General features: G+C 48.9%; 1 protein-coding gene and 1 long non-coding RNA gene across 2 annotated transcripts in view; both read right to left on the reverse strand.

The window, feature by feature from the left end:
• Positions 1-5,995: 5,995 nt before the first annotated feature.
• Positions 5,996-6,910, reverse strand: LOC134429302 (olfactory receptor 14I1-like; the record flags this gene model as incomplete). Its single annotated transcript, XM_063176434.1, has 1 exon — positions 5,996-6,910. A coding segment is annotated over exon 1 (915 nt), but the record flags the coding sequence as incomplete, so codon positions are not given.
• A 4,010-nt stretch (positions 6,911-10,920) lies between these two features.
• LOC134429177 (uncharacterized) overlaps positions 10,921-18,557 on the reverse strand; it is a 31,978-nt gene continuing 24,341 nt past the window's right edge. Inside the window, exon 2 of the long non-coding RNA XR_010030538.1 lies at positions 10,921-12,854. This is a non-coding gene — a long non-coding RNA (uncharacterized LOC134429177). The remainder of the gene's footprint in view (positions 12,855-18,557) is intronic.

Here is an 18,557-nt window from a genome sequence, read left to right on the forward strand (position 1 = left end):
AAACAATCCAGAAGGAATTATTTGTTCCTGCTCCCATCTATCACATCTCTGGAGGTGGAGGTGCAGCCCCAGCACTTGGCAGGGCTCAAGGGCTCACAAGCTCAGCTCCCACACAGAGAAATGGGGACTCTGGGCTGCTCTTCCTGGCCCCTGCACGCTCAGCCAGGCTGAGATGGACACTGATGGTTTCTGGGCCAGCCTCTCGGAGACCAGCCCAGCTCCCTGCAAGCTCTGCCAGCTGCCCTGAGCTCTGGGCAGCATCGAGGGCCTCTCCCCAGCCCAGCCCAGCCCAGCCCAGCCAGCTCTGGCCCCACAGCTCTGCTCAGGCCAGGCTGCTCTGGCCACTGGCCCTCGGCCTCAGCCCCTGGCAAGGGCACAGCAGCAGCTGCAGCTGCCACAGGACTCAGCCCCAGCCATGGGGGAAGGTGCTTGGCCAAGGCCAAAGGAGGTTCCCTGGCTGCCCTGCTGCCCTCGGGCTGAGGTGCTGAGAGCTCTGCAGCCCCTGCTGCCATCCCATCTGCCAGGGCAGCACAAGAGCCCCGGCCTTGGGGCCCTCAAGAGGTGATCCTGCTCCAGGCCCAGGGCCCATGCCAAAGCTGGGGCAGCCACAAAGCTGTGCCCATTTCTGCTCATTGCTGCCCTGATGGGGATGGATCCTCATCCACTTGGAGGGTGCTGATCAATTTTCCTACTCCAGGGGGCTCTTCTTTCTTGAGCTCTTCACTTCAGGAATTAAGTGAAAAAAGCTCATAAACATTTGTTCAAAACACCCAAAACAAGAAAAGCCCATGGGAGTAATCTAAGTTTTCAGATCTTCTGTGGTTAATTAGACAGATTTCAGAAGTCTATTAAAAGTGAATATACCATATTTAAAACAATGCAGAGAGAACTGTTTTGTCCTGTTTTATTTTCTTCTTTATAGATTGATATCAGCAATCCCCAGTTGATATTGATCCCCAGCACCTCCTAATGCAGTTTGAGCAGATATGAAAATCAAGACCCTTCATGGCCCCCACCCCACCATTTCCCTCATACAACCCCCGGCACTCAGAGCCGCTGAGGAATGGCGTCATATCCAGGAGTGTCCCCAGGGCTCAGGATTGGGGCCAGGTCAATGAAATCTCTGTATTGTTGATCTGGATGAGGCCATCGAGGGCACTCTCAGTCAGTTCCCAGGTGAGCCCAGGCTGGATGGGAGTGTGGCTGTGCTGGAGGGCAGGAAGTTCTGCAGAGGAATCTGGACAGGCTGGAGCCATTCATGGGCCCAAGAAAGTAGGATGAGGTTCACCAAGGCCAAGGGCTGGGTCCTGCCCTGGGCTCACAACCATCCCAAATCCCTGGGCATGCTGTGCCCCTGATCCCCACAGCCTGTCCTGTTTCCTTCATCCCTGCATTGCCAGGCTCTTTCTGGGACAAGGGAGCTCTGCTCTGGGGATGGAGGGAGGTGCAAGTGCAGCCACTGGAGTGGGAACCACAACTCATCAGGTTTGTGTCCTTTAGGGGTCAGGAACTGGTGACACTCAGAGACATAGGTTTTTTATCTTCATGGCCAACAGACCATAGTTGGAAAGGACACAATTTAATAACAATCAATCTCTTCCCTGAGCTATGTGCAATGTCTCAGCAGTGTCTGATGAGTGCACCTTCCACAGGTGATTTCCATACTAAAATTAATTTTAGACAAACATGGTTCTGTGATAGATAAAAAACACAATAAAGTTCTTGTATCAGGATGCTCGTCCTGGAGTGGGGGCAAAACAGCTCAAACAATTCCTGATTTGCAAAGCTGTCAGTGGTAGATGGAGAAGGGAGGTCAGGCTGCTCTTGGTGTTTAGGAAATTCTGAAAGCAGCCTGACTCATTTCATCTCCTCCTGTCCTGGCTGATCTCCCCTCTTTCCCCTTCCACCCATCGGCTTTTGTCTCCCACCAGCCCCTGGTGAAGAGCCTGGCTCTGTGTTCTCCATCCCCTCCTCGCGGGCACTGCCAGGCTGGGATGAGGAGCCCCTCAGCCTTCCCTGCTCCAGGCTGGACAAGCCCAGCTCTCTCAGCCTCTGCTCACAGCCCAAAGGCTCCAGCCCCACCTTGGAGGCCCTTCCCAGACCCTGCTCCAGCTGCCAGACAGCTTTCCTGCCCTGGGCAACCCAAACCAGGCTGCAGTGACCTGGATAATCCCTGTCCTTGATGTCCCGGTCACACAGCCCTGGCCCCTTATTCCCTGTCAGGCTCTGGGGTGGATCCTGTGAAACATCCTTTGGTGGAGGCGGTGGCTCCAGGTGGGCTGGGGGGATCCCGGGGGACAGGGACCCTGCTGGGCATGAAGAGCATTGGACTTGTTGGGAGAAACTGTGAGGGGGAGCTGGGGCGGAGTGACCAACCCAGTGACCTCACATAGCCCTGCTGGGATGTCACACAGCCCCTCTGGGATGTCACAGCCTGCTCTGTGAGGTCACAGACTATTCTCTAATGTTAAACAGCTGATCTCTGATATCACACCAGAGTCTGTGATGTCATAGTCTGCCCTGTGATGTCACAGCTGGATCTCTGATGTCACAGAGGTGGCCTATGATGTCGTAGCTGGTCAATGACCTCACATAACCCACTCTGTGATGTCTCAGCCCACTCTGTGACCTCATGTTACCAGATGAGCAATTGTCTCCATCAGGTGAGCTGATACCTGGAGCTTGTTCTCCACAACCCCAGGCCTGTGGAAACCACACAATGCCCATTGTGTGAGAAGGGGAACTGGAAGTTCAGCAGCCTCAGTGTCCTGCAAGCTCAGCCAGGCCCACTGGAATATTGGGGTCCACGAGCACCAGGGACCAGCAGAGAGACCCCCAGGACAGAAGAACACATGGGTTAAGGAGAGGGGAAATATGTTAATGAATTTGGGGAAATGATTATCACATGTGTGAAAAAGAATGGAAAATCACCAAATTTGCAGATGACACCGAGCTGGGTGTGAGTATGGATCTCCTGGAGGGTAGGAGGGATCTGCACAGGGACCAGGACAGGCTGGATCCAGGGCCCAAATCCAAAAAGGTGATGTTTAACAAGTCCAAGTCCCAGGTCCTGCACTTTGGCCGCAACAACCCCTGCAGCTCTACAGGCTGGGAACATGTGAAGGTCCACCCGAAATGAACGGGTGATGAATGATTTTTGGGTGCAAAAATAACCAACAAAGGCACAAGGGTTTTGCAGTAAAAAATCAACAAGGTGCAATTTTATTGATTATAACCACAGCTAATTATGCGTTTGGTTAAGGGATCCGGGGAAAAGAAGGGTAAGACAAGGAAAAAAAGGAGGAAAGGAAGTCAGGGAATGGGGTATAGCTACCAAAACGTGATGTCTTTGGGGTCCCGCCGCCGAAACTCACTGGTAAACGTCTTGGGGATTACTCAAAGAAGCAGTCGAACCGAACCCCAAGATATACTGTTCTTGGTTGGGGGAAGGGTGAATAGGAACAGGAGGAGGGGGTGAGACTGCTCCATTTCATGGCCGAATGCTCACAGGTACGTTAGATTTTTCCCCCTCCCTGAGTTGGGAGGGAGTATAGTCCCAGTCTCTGGAAGAAGGTTGCCAGGGGGGTGCCATGGGGGTACCAATAGGGTGCCAGAGGGGTTCTTGGTTCCTTGTTGAGGGGATTTGCATCTCTGTTGGTCCTTCACGGTGGTTGAAGACAGGCAATGGGGGTCTTCTCATGGAGCGGGGGGGAGCCACCCCAGAGCTCAGTCGAGCCAGGTCAGGAGTTTGGAAGAAAGTCCAGTTCAATTGTCCAGAAAAGGGCAGCATGCCCCCTTCGAGTACAGTATGGTGTGTTGTGCAAACATCACTTGTGAACACACTAGATAATCAGGAGATTTTCTTTCCCAACTGGCTCAGCAGTTTTAACCCTTCGGTAGTCTTTTCTCATGACAATTGTGAGGCAAAAAATGAAGGATTTTCGGATGGACTTCTACAGGACAGAGTGGCTGGAGAGCAGCCAGGAAGAAAGGGACCTGCAGGGACTGATGAACAGCAGGCTGGACATGAGCCAGCAGTGTGCCCAGGTGGCCAAGAAGGCCAATGGCTCCTGGCCTGGATCAAGAATGGTGTGGCCAGTGGGAGCAGGGCAGTGATTCTTCCACTGTGCTCAGCACTGGTTAGGCAGCACGTTGAGTGCTGTGTCCAGTTCTGGGGCCCTCAATTTAGGAAGGACATGGAGGGGCTGGAGCGTGTCCAGAGAAGGGCAACAAGGCTGGTGAGGGGTCTGGAACACAAGAGCTTTGAGAAGCAGCTGAGAGAGCTGAGGTTGTTTATCCTGGAGAAGAGGAGGCTCATGGGAGACAAGGCAGTGTCAGGGCACAGGTTGGACTTGATGATCTCCATGGCCTGTTCCACCCTTGCTGATTCTGGGATTCTCTGAAACCACCCTTGAAGCAATTGCAGGATGAGCCCTGAGCCTCCTCTTCAGGAACTCCAGCAACCCAGGTCCCTCAGCTTCTCCTGCCAGCCCCAAAGCCCATCCTGTCAGTCCTGCAGAGCCTCTGCAGCTCCTCCTCACTGTCCAGAACAGGGAGCCCTAGAGCTAGACACAGCAGCCCAGATGTGCCCCCCTGGCCTGTGGTGCCTCTGGCAAGGGAGCAGCAGGAGGCACTGCAGGAGCCTGCAGACAATTCCTGCAGCACTTATAGGACGATCCTGCTGCCCAAGGGACATTCCCATGGTGCCAAGTCAGGAACTGCAATGGGGAATGGGGCCAGAGTGGAAAGGGCAAACAGGGATGGGCTGTTTGCTGGGAAGGGAAGAGGGGTGGGCAATGGGAAGAAATTCATAAAAGGGAAGTGGAAAGAAAGCAAAGGTGAAGCCAAGAAAATTCTCAGGGCAGTATGGGGGTGGCTGCCAGGCAGCCCTGGCTCTGAGAAACAGCATCTGCAGTGGGACAGGAAACTCCCAGCTGATGGGAACAAACTTTCTGGCTGACTGCAGAGGCCAGGATCAAGCTGAGTGGTTTCTCTGGTGTGCCCCAGCCTTTGCTGGCCCGAGGAGATTGATGGCATTTGTGCTCCCTCATGTTCATGTCCCCACAGAAACAGCATGAGGGTGCTCCTGCCTGCTCTGTGCAATGCAAATAGGGGCTCCTGAGCCAGTGCTGCCGTGTCTGTGTCTGAAGGATGGGGCACCTGTGTGAGCTTGGGGAGAGGCCAGGGTTGCAGAGGGGGGATGTTTTTGGCAGCTCCATGAGGACGCTCTGGGACGCTGCCCTGGGCTGTGCAGCGCACTGGGGATGGATCAGCCCCTGCTCTGCTGCTCCTTCCCATCTGCCCCAGGGCCCTTGCATGGCACCAGCCATCCTGTTTGCCCACAGCCTGCCCATGGCCACCCTGGGCTGCTCACGGGGTTTTTCTGTGCTGAGCATTGGCCTGGCCGTGTTCTTGAGAGAGCCTGGGCAAGGAGCCTGGAACCCCCAGGCCCTGGCCTGAGGCATCAGCGCTGCCCCAGCAGTGCCCAAGGCCTGTCCCTGCTTCAGCCCCGGCACTGCCACCCCCAGGGCTGTGCCCGGCCCCGAGAGCACTCAGGCCCTACAGCAACACCAGGGCCACCAGGGCAGCGGGGCAGGGCCATGGCAGCAGCACTGGCAACACCAAGTGTTGCTGCTGGGCACAGCTGCTGGGCCAGCACTGATCTGCCCCCAGCTCTGCACACAGATATTGCTGCTGCAGCTCCAGGGAAGGCAACATAAGGGCATCTCTGCACAAAACTTTGCTGGGAGATCCTTTAGTTCCTTTAAAGGTACTGAGAGCACAGCCCCTCATTAACATAGTCTTTGAGAACAGGGATGGTGGAAGGAAACAAAATGAGAAATGTCAGAAGCAATGATATTATTTGGTTAACAATATTAAAATTCTAAAACAAAGTAAAATGACCTCCAAAATGAAACCAACAAGAAGGATCAAAGATCATTTTATTAGAAGTGATTTGCAGAAATTGGCCAGCAGTTTAGTGTTTCTGAAACCATCCAGTCATCAGTGTCCACACTGCAGCCTTGAGCTCCTGGTTCCTCAGGCTGTAGATGAGGGGGTTCAGGGCTGGAGGCACCACCGAGTACAGAACTGACAGGGTCAGATCCAGTGATGGGGAGGAGATGGAGGAGGGCTTCAGGTCAGAAAATATGCCAGTGCTGAGGAATAGGGTGACAACGGCCAAGTGAGGGAGGCAGGTGGAAAAGGCTTTGTGCCGTCCCTGCTCAGAGGGGATCCTCAGCACGGCCCTGAAGATCTGCACATAGGAGAAAACATTGAACACAAAACAACCAAGTGCTAAACAGGCACTGATGGCAATGAGCCCTAGTTCCCTAAGGAGGGATTTTGAGCAAGAAAGCTTGAGGATCTGTGGGATTTCACAGAAAAATTGGCCCAGGGCATTGCCATGGCAGAGGGGCAGGGAAAATGTATTGACCGTGTGCAGCAGAGCATGGAGAAAGGCACTGGCCCAGGCAGCTGCTACCATGTGGGCACAAGCTTTGTTGCCCAGGAGGGTCCCGTAGTGCAGGCGTTTGCAGATAGACACATAGCGGTCATAGCACATGATGGTCAGGAGGGAAAACTCTGCCACAATAAAGAAGAGAAAGAAAAAGAGCTGAGCAGCACATCCTGTGTAGGAGATGTTCCTGGTGTCCCAGAGGGAATTGTGCATGGCTTTGGGGACAGTGGTGCAGATGGAGCCCAGGTCGCTGAGGGCCAGATTGAGCAGGAAGAAGAACATGGGCGTGTGCAGGTGGTGGCTGTAGGCTATGGCGCTGATGATGAGGCCGTTGCCCAGGAGGGCAGCCAGGGAGATGCCCAGCAAGAGGCAGAAGTGCAGGAGCTGCATCTGCCGCGTGTCTGCCAATGCCAGCAGGAGGAAGTGAGTGATGGAGCTGCTGTTGGACATTTCTTCTGTCTTGGCATGAGGATCTGTAAGAAAAGAAATCATGGAATAGCTTGGTTTGGGGAGCACTTTAAACATCCCAGCACAGCCTGGGGGCACTTTCCCCCCACTGCCTGCCCAGGACTCTGCTGCCTGGAGCTGTCCTTGCCAGCAGCTGCTTCCCTGTGCCCAGGGCTGGGCCCTGCCAGTGCTGCCAGAGCCCAGCCCAGCCCTGGGGCTCAGCTCTGCCCTGCAGACCCCTCCCAGCTCTGGCAGGGCCCAGGGGCAGCTCTGGCTCAGCCAGCTCTGATGGCAACCCTGAGGAGGTTGGAAAAGCAACACTGATGCTGCCTGGGAGGGGCCCTGTGCTGATTTCCTTAACTCCCTGGTTTAGTGAGATCTGAGAAAAAATTTATTTTTCTAGACCTGAACTGAGAGATGAAGATCTATGTACAAATTCCATCCAGGAACCCGAGAGCATTAGAATAAAAAAGTAGATTTTTCCCTTTTCTGCAGTCCTTGCCTTGCTCTGCTCCCTGCATAATCGACTTAGAAATGTTCTGGAGTTTAATGCCATGCTAAGAGCAGACCTGAACAATGCAGCATCATCCCCACCACAAAAGGAGAACATTTCCAAGCCTTGCCAGCTGTCTCCTCCCACCCAGATCTAATCCCCCAGTGCTGGGAGCAGCTGCCAGGGGTGGCTGAGAGCTGTCCCTGGCAGGCAGCAGAGTCCCTGCCCCAGCATAGTGCCCTGGGCTGCAGGACCCTGCTCTGCAGGACAGCCCTGGGCACCCCTGGCTGCTCTGCACAAGAGACAATCAGAGAATGTACTCACCGGGTCTGTAGGCATTGGGATGTTCCAGCTTTAGAAGATGGCTCCAGGAGCTGCAGGTGCATTGTCCTGCAGCCAGAGGTTCCTGTGCCAAGGGCTGGCAGAGATTCTGCCCCAGGAACTTCTCAGCACCTTCCCAGCCCTGACTGATTGAAGCTCTCTGTGCCTCTGTGCTGTGCCTGAGGTGGCTGCAGGCAGTGCCCCAGCCCTGCTGGGCTGGCAGAAGAGCTGCTCATCAAGAGAAATGTGCTTTTGAAGCTCTTCTTGGTTACCGGGAGCTGCCTGTCTGCCAGGAGCCCAGCCCAGCCCAGCAGCACAGACACAGCGCAAGGACTTTAATGAGCCTCTAGGGCTTTGTGCTCAGGCCCTGAACATCAGTCCCTCAGAGGGAGCTGAAGAAACCTCTCCAGAACTCCAAGTCAGAATCACACTCCAAACTTTCTTGGACTTTTAATGGGTTCCACTGAGGGACACGACAGAGAAAGAGTCCCCAGGCCCCAGGCAGAGCAGAGAACTGGTGGCAGTGATGACAGGTAGGGACAAAGAGAAGGCAAGTCTTGGTGCCCTTGGCCACAGCAGCAGGGTCTGTGCCACCAAGGGCTGTAAAGAGACACCTTGTCCTGAGGCCCTGGGGCCTCCTGGCACAGCTCCAGCCAGGCTGGGCACTGTCAGCCCCTTGTCCTACCCTCAGCATCCCCCCCCAGCCCACATCCCAGTGGCCTCAAGGATCTGCTGGAAGGAGTCCCTGGGGAGCCTTGCTCAGGAATGGCCCTGGGGGCTCCTTAATGCTCCCTGCAGGGACTGCAGGTTTTTCAAAGGACTTTGGGTTTGGCTTTTGGCTTGGAGTCTGTGAGAGGTTTGTGCCATCATTGTCTCCAATTATCTGCTTTATTTAGTCCCTGGAGAGGCTTTGTCAGTAACAACACTCAGTGAGGCTCATTAATGCTTTCAGGTACTTTAATTAATTTAAGGTACTTGGTGTTTCCCTTTTGATACAGACTCTGTGAGTGGTTTGTGCAATCATGGCCCCAATTATCTGCTTTAGATAATCCCTTGAGAGCTTTGTACTGACACTCAGCTGGGCTCAGTAATACTTTGAGATACTCAAGGTGTTTAAGGTACTTTGGAATTTCCTGTCTGCACTGAGTCTCTCAGAAGTTTTTGTGCCATTCTGGTCTCCAGTTCTCTTCTCCATGGTGTCCATGAGGAGCCTGTATTGGGGATGGACCTCAGTGGGACCCATTCATGCTTTGAGACACTTTGGGTGTTTCCTCTGACTGTGACTCCTGGCAAGGTTTGTGCAATCTCCTCTCAGGCCCTGAGGTTCCAGGATTCAGCTCCAAATGCACCACAGGGCTCATTAGGATCAAGGAAGTCCTGACAAACCATGGCTCTGCCTTGATTTCCCTCTGCTCCAGTGCAGTTCATTTGAAAGTTTTCCTTTTAAAGTTATGGAGAAATATTTCAGAGACCTTCTAAGCAATATGTATTCCTATCTTAAAGGGTGTTTTTTATTGCTGTTTTTATTATACAAGAGGTGATTGCAGCCTTCTGTGGTTGATATTGATCTAGGGTATCTCCTAAGGAGGTCTGGCCAGGTCAGAGAAGTTTCACCTTGAGAGCTGATCCAGTGTGAACAACCTTGCCCCAAATTCCCCAATCCCATGTTAGAAACTATTTTCCCTTTCAAAAATTTAAATGCTTTATTAATACCTTATCAAAATACAATAGAAGACTGAATCAAGAAAAGATACCAAATCAGGAGCAAAGGATTCAGTCACCATGTGCTTATCTACCAAGTGAATGTTCTGTCTTTTACATCTCTAGCCCCTCCCAAAGTCTTGTCAATCGATGCCTTCCTCACTGTCCAGTAGTGGAGATCACATTCTTATACCTTGATTGGAGGTCAGGTGCTGCCATAGTAACATTTGGCATTTAACAAATGCCCTGACTACTGAGGCCATCCTGTGATAACAATGCAAGGGGATGGGAATAATAACTATACATCTACAAAATGTCTCTTAACATATATTTAATACTCCCCTCTTAACATATTTTTAATATTCCCCCCTTAATTGTGAGAGTCAACCATGGGATTACTCTTCTATAACAAACTCACTTTTTTTTTTCTAAAAGTTATTTTGTTCGAACAATTGAGTCAAAAATTTTCCCTCTCTACAGCAGGGATATGGAGCTTTCTTGGTAGTGAACAAAGGGGCCAACCTGGTCTTGCCCTCCTCTCTTTGTCTTATTTTCTTAAAGAAGCTGTCCCATTGCCTTTTACAGTCCCTTGTGTACTTCCCCTCAACAGATGCTGGTAATTCTCACTCATGAAAACAGGAAGACAGTTCTCAGCTAGTTGGTAGAAGCTTGAGTCTACTTTTTGGGTATCTTGGTATTTTTCTGGTTGTCTCTCAGTCTCTGCTTGAGAGTCAATCATGTTTCACCCAGCCTAGATGTTACAGTCCATTCTTTGGGTTCTTCTACTGGGCCTTTGACTCTGTTGGCATGAGTCCATCCCCGCTCTGCAATTTGCATGGCTGATTCGGTGGTGAGCAGTACCTGAAAGGGACCTTCCCACTGAGGAGTTAGAGGCTGATCTCTCCATGACTTGATCATCACCCAATCCCCAGGATTAATATTATGGATTCTGAAATCCAGGGTGGGAGTTTGAGGAATTGCCCCTTTATTTCTTAGCTGTTCTAAGGTTTGTGCTATGGACATCACTTATTTCTTGGCATTGGTTTCCCCTTCCTCATAGGTGGCAACCTTCTGGGGTGAGGTCAGGAAGGGTAACCCAAACATCATTTCATAGGGTGACACCCCCAGATCTGACTGGGGTTGGGTTCTAATTCTTAAGAAGGCCAAAGGGAGACATTTTATCCATGACATTTGGGTTTCAATCATTAGCTTAACTAGAGCTCTTTTAAGAGTTTGATTCATCCTGACCAGAACTCTGTGGGTGCCTTGGAGTGTGTAATTCCCATTTTACTCCCAGGGTCTGAACAACTTTCTGCAATATCTTCAATGTGAAATGAGTTCCCAGGTCTGAATCAATACTGTTTGGCATCCCATATTAGAGAATGATTGATCCTAGAAGTGTTTTACTCACAACACTGGCATTGGCTTTCACAGTGGGTACCACCACTGCGGGGCACGGAGGTTAAGGGACAGGGACAACACGCCATGACAAACATGATGCAGTGAAGACAAATTTATTATCCATTAAAAGACTATATTTATAATAAATCTTTACTGTCCACACGTCTCTACCTAATACATGATTGATTAATCCTAGCTGTTCGCACATCTAAATTAGAATGCTGATTGGATCATCTAATTTTTCACACGTTTTGCTGTGATCGTCTGGCCCACTCATGACTCACTTTTTTCTGACTTTTCAAAACTTTCTGACCAACTTGCTGAGTCCTGATGATTCTTCTTCTTTTATCTCTTTCAAGGATATTCCGAACCCATTTCTGAATATTCATTGTTTGTGAATGTGTCCATTGTCCATTAGTAAAAACAGGCTGGATTGTGCATCGGCTGAATATGGCCATTGTCTAACAAAAATTCCTCAATCTGCAAAAAACTCTCAACAGTTCCCTGGTTTTGTTTTTGCACAAGCCAGACTGATTTAAAAGCATGATCAAGTACGTTTTGCACATAGCATAGTAAGCAAGGCACTATAAGCAGACTTGAAAAAAGAATACAAAGCCAATAATACATTGAATTATTTATTAATTACATAGCCAAGAATACATAATGCCAAAGCATACTAAGTCCTTGAGCCAGCCTGTTATTCCCCAGGATTTTAGCCACTCATCAAAAGAATTCTCAGCCACTGTAAGCTTTTTCATATTCTCCTTAACCAATGACAGTTTCTTGTGAATAGATTCAGAGTGGTCAGAGAAACTCATGCAACACATCCCTTCAAAATCTTCACACCCATCTCCTTGCCCTAGCAACACAAATTCTATAGCAGCCCTATCCTCTAACACAGCGTGGCCTATGCTACCTACATCAGTGGTGAGCTCATTCAGTATTGCAGATGTAATGTTAATTTGTTTTCCTGTCCAACAAGCCAATTGTTTGAATTATGTAAGGACATTTGATGAAGTTAATCCTGGTGTAAAAAGTGATGCCAATTTAAATGAAGGCCAATTCCACAATTCTACATTATCCTTGCAGTCTGAGCCTAATAGATGCATGCTACATTTTGTATGTTGGAATTTGTGCCTGATGTCAAGCATCTGTTCAATGCTAGGAGCAAACAGTGTCCATTTCCCAGAATAGCACGGTCCTCCTAATGCTTTCTCAGGAATTGCAGATCAAGCTTTATCTCCACAAAAGAGAAACGAAAGTAGAAAAAAAGTTATTGCAGAAGTTACTGTGGAAGGGACTTTTCTCTCCAATGATGTAGAAGCTTTTCCTGTAGTAACTAATGCTGCAAGAAGAGTTTGAAAACCTTTCAATTGGAAGATTTTAAAAAAGTTGAGAGCTGCAATTTCACAATTTGTTTGAAAATCCCAACTTGCACAGTCACTTCTGCAGTGTATTTTTCCATCTAACACATTAATTCCAGCTGATGTGCATACCCAAATAAGACTTAGAATGCCACCCCATCAGCAGGTGATGTGTCATAAAAGCTGGGAGGAAAAGTGTGCTCAAGAAGCAGCAAGACCTAGAGTGCAGGGTGATCCTCTGTATGGTTTAACAGCACAACAGTTATACTTGGCAAAGGGCCCTGAGCTACTGCCACTGCCCAGGCTAAGAGCATTGATCAAGTCTTTCAGATGAGCCAAAAACTGGCATATAATGCATTTCTTGCACTTCCAGATAAGTTACACACTATGTCTTTTACACAGATTTGTCAAGGAAAGAATGAAGACTTTGATACATTTGTAGACAAATTGCATGAAGCTATCTATAATCATTCTGATTTAAATTCAGACACAAAGATACAATTGTATGGACTTTGGGATCATTACTTCATTCCAAATGGCTTTCCCTTCACAAGAGGCTTCCATCTCTTCCAAAAATTGCCTGCTGAAACTCTTCTGCTCCCTTGCAAATCAGTTCACAACTCCAGCAGAACCCTTGAAGCATGGACAGGTGACTCTTCAACTTATTCTAGTAGAAAAGAAGGGTATTTATTGCAGCGCTGGACACATGTGAACTAGTTTCCAAAGACACGTGCAAGGAGTTGCAGACTCCTGCTCTCTATTTCTACAGAAAAGGTTTTACATTAGGTTCCTAAGGGCCCATATTACAAAATTATTACCTGCCTATTTTGCATTTTTATCAGCTGAATATCTATTACAGCTGCACAACTGTACTCCCTCAACTGGGTTGGTGGGTTTTGAAATGAGGGAGTGGTTGTATGGGAGGAAGAAAGCCATCTTCCTCATGGTGAACTCTTCTCCCATGGCCAGCTGGCAAGACCTTTGGACCTGCTGCTCGTGGTCCAAGCCTCTCCTGACTGTTCAATTATTTTTAAGCAAGGTATTTCTATGGTCTCCGCTTCTTCACAACTGCTTCCTCTATCCCTGTCACTCCTAGCTTTACATTCCTAATATATTCTTGCAGATGAATTAAAGTTTCAGAAACTTTATTTATTTACAATCCTACTCTATAATCCTCTAGGGTGGTATTTACAGGAAAATGGACAGGCACTAAATGAACCAGCCTAACCTTCTGGAGCTAACTAAACTAACCAACCTTCTAGGACTAGGTCAGGTTTTTAATAAAGCTGCATTCAACTTTGTGGATAAAAAGGTGATGTTGCGAGCAGAAAGAAGAAGCAGAAGAGTTGCTGACAGACAAATGGGTAGCAACCCAAATAATATGACACTTATAGCTTTTACCAATTAGATTAGGAAAAAGATGTGTGCTTGCCTCAGGACAAAATAGAGCTACCAGTCAAGAGATGCGTGGACAAAGCACAGCAACCAACCAAAAAATGCATGACTATAGAAAGCTATAGGATAGGAAGTAATTATAAACTATGTTTAGAAGCACAATAAATGGCTTCTCCCTGATTTACATGGAATTATGCAGAGTCTTTTATCTTTTCTCCACATAATCCTACTCTAAACCCTACTCTACAATCTACAGTCCTACTCTACAATCCTACTCTAAGATGGCTATGGGGAAAATGGTCCTGATATGATTATAGCACTGTTTGCTTCTCGATCCTCCTCTTCACTCAGATGATGAGTGGTGCCAGGGTGGATGGCCTCAGCCTCAGGTAATTTTACAAATAGATGCTGTTCACAAAAAAACCCCAAAAAACAAAAACAAATACAAAAATGAAAAAAAAAAAAAAAACATAGAACAAACAAATCCCCCAAAAAACCAAAAACCCAAAACAAAACAAATGAAAAAAAAAAAAAACAAAGAAAAAAAGGACAAATAACAGTAAACCATTACTTTCCAAGCTCAGTGCTTCATATGCTCAATCAGGAGTGCTCTGGGTCCTAAAAAGACCCAGAAAAAGGAGCAATGGATGGGACCATCTGCTACCCAGCAGTCATGTGCAGGACCCTGCCATCACAGGCAAACCTGGCCCAGAATCCCACTCATCTGTTTATTCAGGTTTCTTTACCTTGTTGGGATTTTTGCCCTGCCAGTGCTCTAGAAACGGCGCTTTCTGTCCCTGGGTTATCTTCCTTTCAGGAAACTCCAGTGTCTCACATAGGTCCCTGCCTTTGAAAGACAGGCACTGTGCTGATTCCCACAGGGACAGAAAGCAGTGTCTGCCTTTCCATGCCCTGCCCCTCATGTGCTGGATGGCACCTTCCTTCCCCGCAGGGCCAGCCCAGTGGCCCTGGGCCCTGCAGTTCCCTCTCTGCCACACAACCTGGCAGTAACCCTGGCACAGTTCCCGTCTGCTTGAGAGTGCCAGGCAGCAGATGGGGCTGGGACAAATCCCTCCCAGCTGTCCCTGTTTGCGTGGCAACCTCTGAGGGTGGGCTGGGGGGCACAAACCAGGGCCCCTCAGAGGCTCACAGTGAGCCCCCCACAGCCCCTCCTGCCCACAGCCAAATCTCTGACCCCTAGGCTGGCACTGGCTTCCTTGGGTTCCTCTACCACCATTTCATGTCTCTGTACCCTGCATTGCTCCACTTCAAGTCTTTTGCAATTAGATAAAACTGAACACCTCCCCAAATCACAAAACAGGGCAACAGAAACAGTGAGAGGACAGAGCACCTCCCCTTTCAGGAAATTCAGAGGGAGCTGGAGTTATTCAGTTTTGTGAATAACAGGCCCCAGGGAGACTTTATTGCCACTTTCCAAGACTTCAGAGTGGCTTTGAAGAAAGTGGGGGACATCTTTTATAACAGGGCCAGTTACAATAGGATATGGACAAATATTTTTAAACACAAAGGGCATCTAATCAGAGTAGGTCTAAGGAAGAACTTGTTTACTCGGACCATGGTGCCACCCTGGCACAGCTTGCCACAAGAGCTTGTAGGTGCCCCATCCCTGCAACCATTCCGGCTCCGGGGGCAAAGGGCTCTGAGCAACCTGATCTCTTTAAAGATGTCCCTTCTCATTGCAGGACACTTGCACCAAAGGACGTTTACAGGGCCCTGCCAGCCCAGCCCCGTCTAGGATTCTTCACCATTTTCATTTGAAGAGCACCAAGAGCGGAGGTGAGGAGGAAGGGGACTCATCTGCTGCCTTGGACTTGAGTGGAAGAAGAGCCCATCCCTCAGAGCCTGTTTCACCTGCTGCCCCTTCACATTTTACCTGCAGGAGCTCCTTAGCAGACCAGCGCCGCGCCTCGTCTCTCTGCAGGCAGCAGCTCAGGAAGTCACGCAGGCAAGATGAAAGTAGGTTGGGCTGCTGCAGCTTTTGTCTTCCTCCTGTGGCTATCAGGAGTTGAGGCTGGGGAAAAAGGAGACACCAGGCTCCACCTGCTTCTTTCCCATCTGTCACTGCTCTCCCACATCCCATTGATTAAGCTCCACTCTGTCCTGGCAGTTTCTGCCCTGGCAGAGACCCAGAGATGACTTTCCTTTACCAACCAAAAACCCAAACCCCGATGCAACCACAGCCTCTCCAACATCCCACAGATCTTGCCTTGGCAGCTGATTTCATTGATTGACCTAGTTAGTGGGAACTACATCACCACAAGCAGATTTCCTTCTCTGAGGATTCATACCAGCTTGAGAAGCTTTTTGGAAGAAGGACTTTGCTATACTAACTCTACTGTATCCAAGGGTTAGTACATGGAAAGTATCTCTGCAGTGCTTCTTGTCCCTTAAGCACAGCTTCCATGGAACAAAACTAATCAAGCCTTTTGCTTTGTTCTTGAAAATAATGGGAATTGGAAGGAAAGAAAGGAAATCTATCAGGTCTTCCTCACGTAAGGAAACAAACATTTGGAATCTCATCTTCAACACAGACACATTAAGATGCCTGCACAAATGTACTGGGATGAAAATGCCTGCTTGGACACACAGGAGCCACCTGAAGCTCTATCTCTCAGCAGTCTGAAAATTTCTGCTTTCCTTACATGGAAAAGAAAAACTTTTCATGGTCAAATCAGAAGAAGAGGTTCCATCTCTACGGCCACCCTCTACTCATTTGGCTACTCAAGTCAATGCATGAATGGTAGGCCCATCCCAGAAAGTGCCAGAAAACAAATGGGAGGTTTTGGCAGGCTCTCCACATCACCAGGCTCTGGCTTGATGACGGGAAGAATGTGGCTTGGCTAGGAGAGAAACACGGTCACTGAGTGTTTCAGCAGCACTGCACAAGAAGCAGAAGAGACTCTGTGGCCTTTACACCCTCATGCCCAGGTTTCAGGCGTGTTTCCCAGTAAGAAGAAACTGCACAGGCTGTTAAGTTCCTCTCTAAAAACCAGTGGCTTAGCAACTTTCTTGTGTTTGGGCTTCTTTTCTTCATTTCTGCAAATGTAACACCAGTTCTGAGAGGCTTGCCTTGTGGTTTGAGGGGCATCTTCACAGACAGACAAGTGGAAACAACTTGAAACCCAAAGCAAATGTTGCCTGAGAAGAGCTGGGGAGTGTTTGCCTCTGGTGGGGCTTGAGCTGTATGGCAATCCCCTTCCATGATGTGCAGAAACATCCAGCTGCTCCCCAGAACTCAGTCCCTCGGGGCATGTAGGCCTCTGGAAACACCCGATAATTGCAGCCTTTCTCCTGCTCAAGAGCATCTAACCTAATCTGAGCTCCAGTTTCTTCAGCAAGGCCAAGGATGCTCACTTCCATGCAGCTGACAGTGTCCATGGAGCTCAGCAGGTCTTTCTGATACTCCTCAGGCCACGGAATTACAGTGTAGATTGGCAAGACATCGGCTGATCCTTATCCAGTGTGGTTCATGTGGAACCAAGCTCCAACAGGCTAACAAGTTGGAGGGAGAGAGCTCATTCTGCTTTTGCAAGATGATATTTAGAAACATAAGACACTGACTTGGAACTATTCAAACCTCAACTTGCAGAATCCATCTCAAATAGACAAAAATAACAATGGCAAGAGGCATTGGAGTCTCCATAAAAATGCCCACCACTGTCATGATAGCTCTGTGCTCATGGCACTGAAATAGATGGTGACCAGAGACTTTGCTATTATCCTCTTTAACCCAAAGGAGAATTTCAAAGACAGAAATGGCAATGCACTCCCCTTGTGTACAAATAATTTATGTGGCTTTCTGTTCTTTTCCCACATTACCAGAGGTGACAAAGAGGGTTTAATCCTGACTCTCAGCTGAGCTCAGCCACTGGCCATGGTGGGGAGCTGAAAAATTCTTGTCCTTCAGAAACAGAGTTCCAACATTGTTCAAAAATCAAGTGAAAAATTTCAGGCATGGCTGGAGGCAAAAATGGCAGGTTTCTGAACTGGTTAGGTTTCTGAACTGCCACTTCCCTTTCTGATACAACCAAAGCTACAGCAGATGCTGATGTGTTGCAGGGGCATTTTTAGAAGCAGACCTTGCTGGAAGTGGTGCCAGCAGATGGCAATGGGATTTTGTCCAATGGCACACAGAACATGGGACAGGTGAGAAAGACAGTGGGATCAGTGAGTATTTGCACCTTACCAAGACAGGCGTTGCATTCCAGGAAGGAACTTCTCGTTCCACCATTTCGATGCCAACGATTCCCAAAGACCATATGTCCACTTTGGGGCCACATGGTTGACCTGTCACCACTTCAGGCGCCAGCCACCCAGCAGCGCCGGCCACAGAGCTGCGTCTGCCCTGCTCAGGGCTGAGCTGAGCAAAGAGGCCAAAGTCAGCTGTGGAGAAAACCACAAACCATGAAATACAGCTCCAATTAGGAAACCAAGAAAAAGAATTCCCCACTCTCAGGCTAAGAATGTGCTGTTCAATCTCCTGGAGAACTGTCCCCAACTGTCCTTGGGGCTTTAGCCAAGGGAGTATGGAATTGGCCACTTCCAAAAAATCCCAGGTTTCTTAACGCTGCTCACAGCAGTGGACTTCATTCCCCTGAAGCTTTAGATTGTAGCCCCCTCTGTATTACCGCGCCTGAGTGGGTCGCAGCTGGTGATAGAGAGACGGTGAATGTTGTATCTTGATCAGAAGGCTTGATTTATTAAGATATGATATATAATACATTATGACTATACTAAATAGAATATAGAGAGAGGTTTGCAGAGCAGCTAGGCTAGCTAAGAATAGATAGAAAAGAATCTACAACAAAGTTGTGTTCAAGGACTCAGTCCCCTAGCTTGCACTGGTGATTGGCTCCTAATTATAAACATAGGAAATGAACCAATCAAGGTGTCCCTGTTGCATTCCACAGCAGCTGATAATAATTGTTTACCTTGTCTTCTGAAGCCTCTGGCC

This window comes from Melospiza melodia, chromosome 25, assembly GCF_035770615.1.
Source record: "Melospiza melodia melodia isolate bMelMel2 chromosome 25, bMelMel2.pri, whole genome shotgun sequence".
NCBI lineage: Eukaryota > Metazoa > Chordata > Aves > Passeriformes > Passerellidae > Melospiza > Melospiza melodia.